The 4,389-nt window shown below is 41.6% G+C and overlaps 1 protein-coding gene across 2 annotated transcripts in view; it reads right to left on the bottom strand.

Annotated features, from left to right (window-relative positions):
* Window positions 1–2,952: 2,952 nt before the first annotated feature.
* The window catches only part of LOC128684866 (uncharacterized), a 45,395-nt gene continuing 43,958 nt past the window's right edge, over window positions 2,953–4,389 (bottom strand). The window contains exon 15 of one of the 2 annotated variants that reach the window (XM_070100301.1): window positions 2,953–3,648. In XM_070100301.1, coding sequence (XP_069956402.1) covers window positions 3,496–3,648 — 153 coding nt within the window. In that variant the 3' untranslated portion in view covers window positions 2,953–3,495. The remainder of the gene's footprint in view (window positions 3,649–4,389) is intronic. The other variant, XM_070100297.1, reaches the window with a different exon arrangement.

The raw sequence follows: 4,389 nt of genomic DNA, 5'->3' as shown, positions 1-4,389 counted from the left end.
CTTTCCCTGCTCCATGAGCTTTATCGTACCTCATAAAGCTATGTATGGCTCCTGCCTCAACTACATCGCTCTCCAGATTGTTCCACTTCCTGACAATTCTATGACTGAAGAAGCACTTCGTAACATCCCTGTGACTCATCTGAGTTTTCAACTTCCAGTTGTGACCCCTTGTTGCTGTGTCACATCTCTGAAACATTCTGTCCCTATCTACCTTGTCAATTCCTTTCAGTATTTTATATGTTGTTATCATGTCGTCCCCCCTATTCCTCCTGTCCTCCAGTGTTGTCAGGTTGAGTTCCCTTAACCCCTACTCATAGGACAAACCCCTCAGCTGCGGGACTAGTCTTGTATTTTCTCTAATTTCTTGACGTGTCTGACCAGGTGTGGGTTCCATACTGATACTGGTGTTGCATACTCTAGTATAGGCCTGACGCACACGGTGTTCAGTGTCGTAAATGACTCCTTTCTTAAATGTCGAAACGCTGTTCTCAGGTTTGCCAGGCGCCCATATGCTGCAGCAGTTATTTGGTTGATGTGCGTCTCAGATGTGTTCGGTATGATGCTCGCTCCAATACCTTTTTCCTTGAATTTTACAACCTCTGACCTCTTAGGCTGTACTCCGCCTGCGGTCTCCTTTGTCCTTCCCCAAGCTTCATAAGCTTACACTTGATGGGAGTCATTTGTCGGTCCAGACCTGCAGCCTGTCCAGATTCCCTTGTAGGCTTACCTGATCCTCGTCCGCTTGTATTCTCCTCATTAGTTTCACATCGTCTGCAAAAAGGGACACCTCTGACTCCATTCCTTCCATCATGTCATTCATATATACAAGAAACAGCACCGGACCTAGGTCTGACCCTTGTGGAACCTCACGCAACACATGCACCCTACTTTGACACCTCGTCTCGTACCGACACACATCTTTCCTTCCCGTCAGATATTCCTTGATCCATTGCTATACTTTCCCTCCTATTCCTGCCTGCTCCTTTAGCTTTTCAACCAGTCTCTTGTGTGATACTGTGTCGAAACCCTTCTTAGTCCGAGAAGCTGCAGTTTACAAAACCTTCTCTCTCATGGTTTACTTCCGTTACCTTGTCATAGAAGTCAAATAGGTTTGTGATGCAGGATTTCCCTTCTCTGAGGCCGTGCTGGTTGTCATGTATTAATCCATTCCTTTCTAGGTGCTCCACCACTCTTCTCCTGATAATCTTCTCCATAACTTTACATACATGTCAGCGACACTGGTCTGTAATTTAGTGCAGTCTATCTCCTGTGTGTGTGTGTGTGTGTGTGTGTGTGTGTGTGTGTGTGTGTGTGTGTGTGTGTGTGTGTGTGTGTAAAATATATGCAACAAATATCACAACTGCCATTTTGTAAACAATGTTCGAGCATTTAATATAATACCAGGATATTAAGTTAATACCCTGGTATTAAAGTTAATATCCGGTATTAAATTTAATACCCCAATCTCGAAACATTGCCACAACAAAATGTTGCATTAGTTACACTTGTGTCCATCTACCTAACATGCTTCTTCTGAATGGCTTCAGTCTTTAATGGCTGATTTATGTTATGAAATGGATGAAATTTTGGGAGAGTTTAGGCTCTATGGCTGCATTTTTTAAAACTTTCTACCCTAGTTCATGATATTGTTGTTCTGTGCAGCAGCTGAAGAACACAGCTTCCGCTCAGCTTGAAACTTTCAGTACTGATGCCTCTCCTGATTATAAGTCAGTGTTTGACTTGATTGGATTAGCTTAATTTTGCATATAATGCTTATGTACCTTTGACATCTACCTGCCATCAAGGCCATTGAGCAAATTTGTATGTTATGTATCTAAGGCCTAAATAAAAAATACTGATCCTTAATCGCTGGTTAGTCTTACTTTGAGAAAAGTTTGAATTGATTTTGGCCGTTTAGGTTACAAATGGTCATTGCTGATAAATTATTATTATTATTATAATCAAGGGGGAAGCGCTAAACCCGTAGGATTATACAGCGCCCAGGGGGGGGGGGATGTGGAAGGCATTCAGGCTTAATTCGGGGAACTGGAGCACAGATCCAATTCCCTAAATCAAGAGCCCCTCACCAACATCAAGGAACCTTCCATGAGGGTCATTGCTGATAAAGAAATTGAGGAAATTAAAATACTGGTTTTGATAATTTGCTAGTTTCTTATCAGACTGGCTTCAAACTTTTATTCTTATTACTCGATAATGCTACTTCAGAGTCTCTTCAAACTTATTATCAATGAATTTTATGGGATACTGATCTGTGCGAGATAACTAGAGAATGCCTCTTCAGTTTGGCTTTTAGCTTTTAAAGCTGATCTTTCTTGGTGGAAAATTTAAATTTTAGTAGGGCGGTGTATGTCCTAATTTGTAAATTTTTATTAAATAAATGAGATGTTAGCTTCCATGTGATAACCTGTGAATGCCTCTCACCCTTCCAGTTAAAATCGTTAGTATTAACTATTTTAGACGTATGTTGCACTCAGCACTATGCCTTTAGCGTGCATTGCGGTACATGGGACTGGGATTATACATGGTTATCTTTCTCAGTGCGTGCAGAGGACGAAACACATCTAGTTATTATCATTATTACATTGATTTGAAAATCAGTGAATCTACAAGTCATACTAAATGTCTTATACAGCGCGTGGTACATGGAAGGTAATCAAGTCTGGCTGGGCCCAGCCTAAGGTTGCTCCATGTCTTTGGGTCAAGAGTCATCAATATCAAGGCTCCCCTTTCTGCCCTACCCTCTTCACCTTCTCCCTTTTTTTCCTTGAGGTCTTGGGGAGTTGAATATCCCTGATCTTAGTGCCTATATGACTGTCATCCATTTAATGACTGTCATCCACTTCACTGGTCTTGAATCTAACAAATGCATCTGTGGGTGTCTTATTAACGTATTCACAGTAACCTTAATTAATGGTCAGGAATACTCACATACAGGGAGGAAAACAATCATTTATTGGTGAAATTTACAAATGTAAATACAATCATAACTGTTATATGTGTGTGTGTGTGTGTGTGTGTGTGTGGCGCAAGTGTATACATCGAGAAGTGTATATATCTCAGAGTAAATATGATGAGAGTTTACATTAATCCTTTGCGTAGGGATTAAACTATCCTTATCTGATGTAGTCGATAGGCTTCAACCCTTCTAAAGTTCATGAATTTGAGGTTTGTAAATCATCTTACTATGTGGGGTGTAAATCCCTAGTGTCTTAATTTTTAAGTTATGTTCAAGTTAATTTCTTCTCACGTTTATACAAATTTTCTTCTGCAAACACATCTGCTTCGCTTATTCCCATATTTATTTGAGTTACTGCTTGGGGTGAGCCTAGCTTGGTGCGCGTCATCCTACCCCGGTCCTCCATCTCACGAAAAATTTCTTGATTCTGTTTTTCATCTTTATCTCGACCTTCTCATAATCATCATTAACATCTTCCGCTTCTGCTTTCTCCTCCATCTTTCTTTCTCTTCCCTCATTCACCTAGGTTTCCTCTCATCTGGCCTGATGTTTCTCTTCAGAGTTTCCAGTTCGGTGATAAGTTCGTCAGTCTCCTGGTTCAGCTGCACCACTTCCCGGTTCAGCTCCGTCACCTCCTGTTCCTTCTCCTCCAACTGGTTCTCCATCGCATCCTGGTAACAGAGATTCGAAGTGAGGGAGAGAAATGAATATATGGATGCCGTAGGGAAGGAGGCAAATACTTGAATTGATGGAGAGGAAAGTATAGATGGAGATATAATTAGAAAGGTAATGTGACAGCATCTATGGATTTACGTTAGCGATGGATTAGTGGGAAGATTAATACACACACACACACCAGCGACAAGCGAAGAGGCGAGGCAAGGAGTTGTGAATCGATCCTTGCAACCATAAATAGGCGAGTACAAATAGGGGGATACACACACACACACACACGGGGCCTGGAGCTGAGCCTCGACCCCCACAAATACAAATTGTTGAGTAAAATAACACTAAGAATTGAAGCTACACTTCTTTAATAATAATATTAATAGTAATATTATTATCGAAGCAATAAACCCGTAAGGGTCATACAGCGCCTGAGGGGAAGGGAAGGTAACCAGATTTGATTCCAGGAAAGTGGGTGACGAGGCTCAACTCCCTGAAAGAAGACGCTGTTCTTGGCGTCAAGGATCCTCCAGCAAGGCTGAGATGTAACCAGGGAGAGAGAGAAGACAGCACCTTGTGAAGGAAAATTAAAGCAGGCGTGACTATTGCCACATGAATGTATAGTAGTGGTGGTGGAGGCTCGACCCTCCTTTTCGTAATGGCGGGACAGGCATTCCCTTATTATGCAAATCAGTCAATTCAAACGCTGTCCTCTCCCAGGGATCAAATACGATTACTTTTTTTTT

The sequence above is a fragment of the Cherax quadricarinatus genome, chromosome 5, assembly GCF_038502225.1.
Source record: "Cherax quadricarinatus isolate ZL_2023a chromosome 5, ASM3850222v1, whole genome shotgun sequence".
Classification (NCBI taxonomy): domain Eukaryota; kingdom Metazoa; phylum Arthropoda; class Malacostraca; order Decapoda; family Parastacidae; genus Cherax; species Cherax quadricarinatus.
The sequence above is the reverse complement of the archived record's forward strand: the minus strand, read 5'-3'. Positions and strand labels throughout refer to the sequence as shown.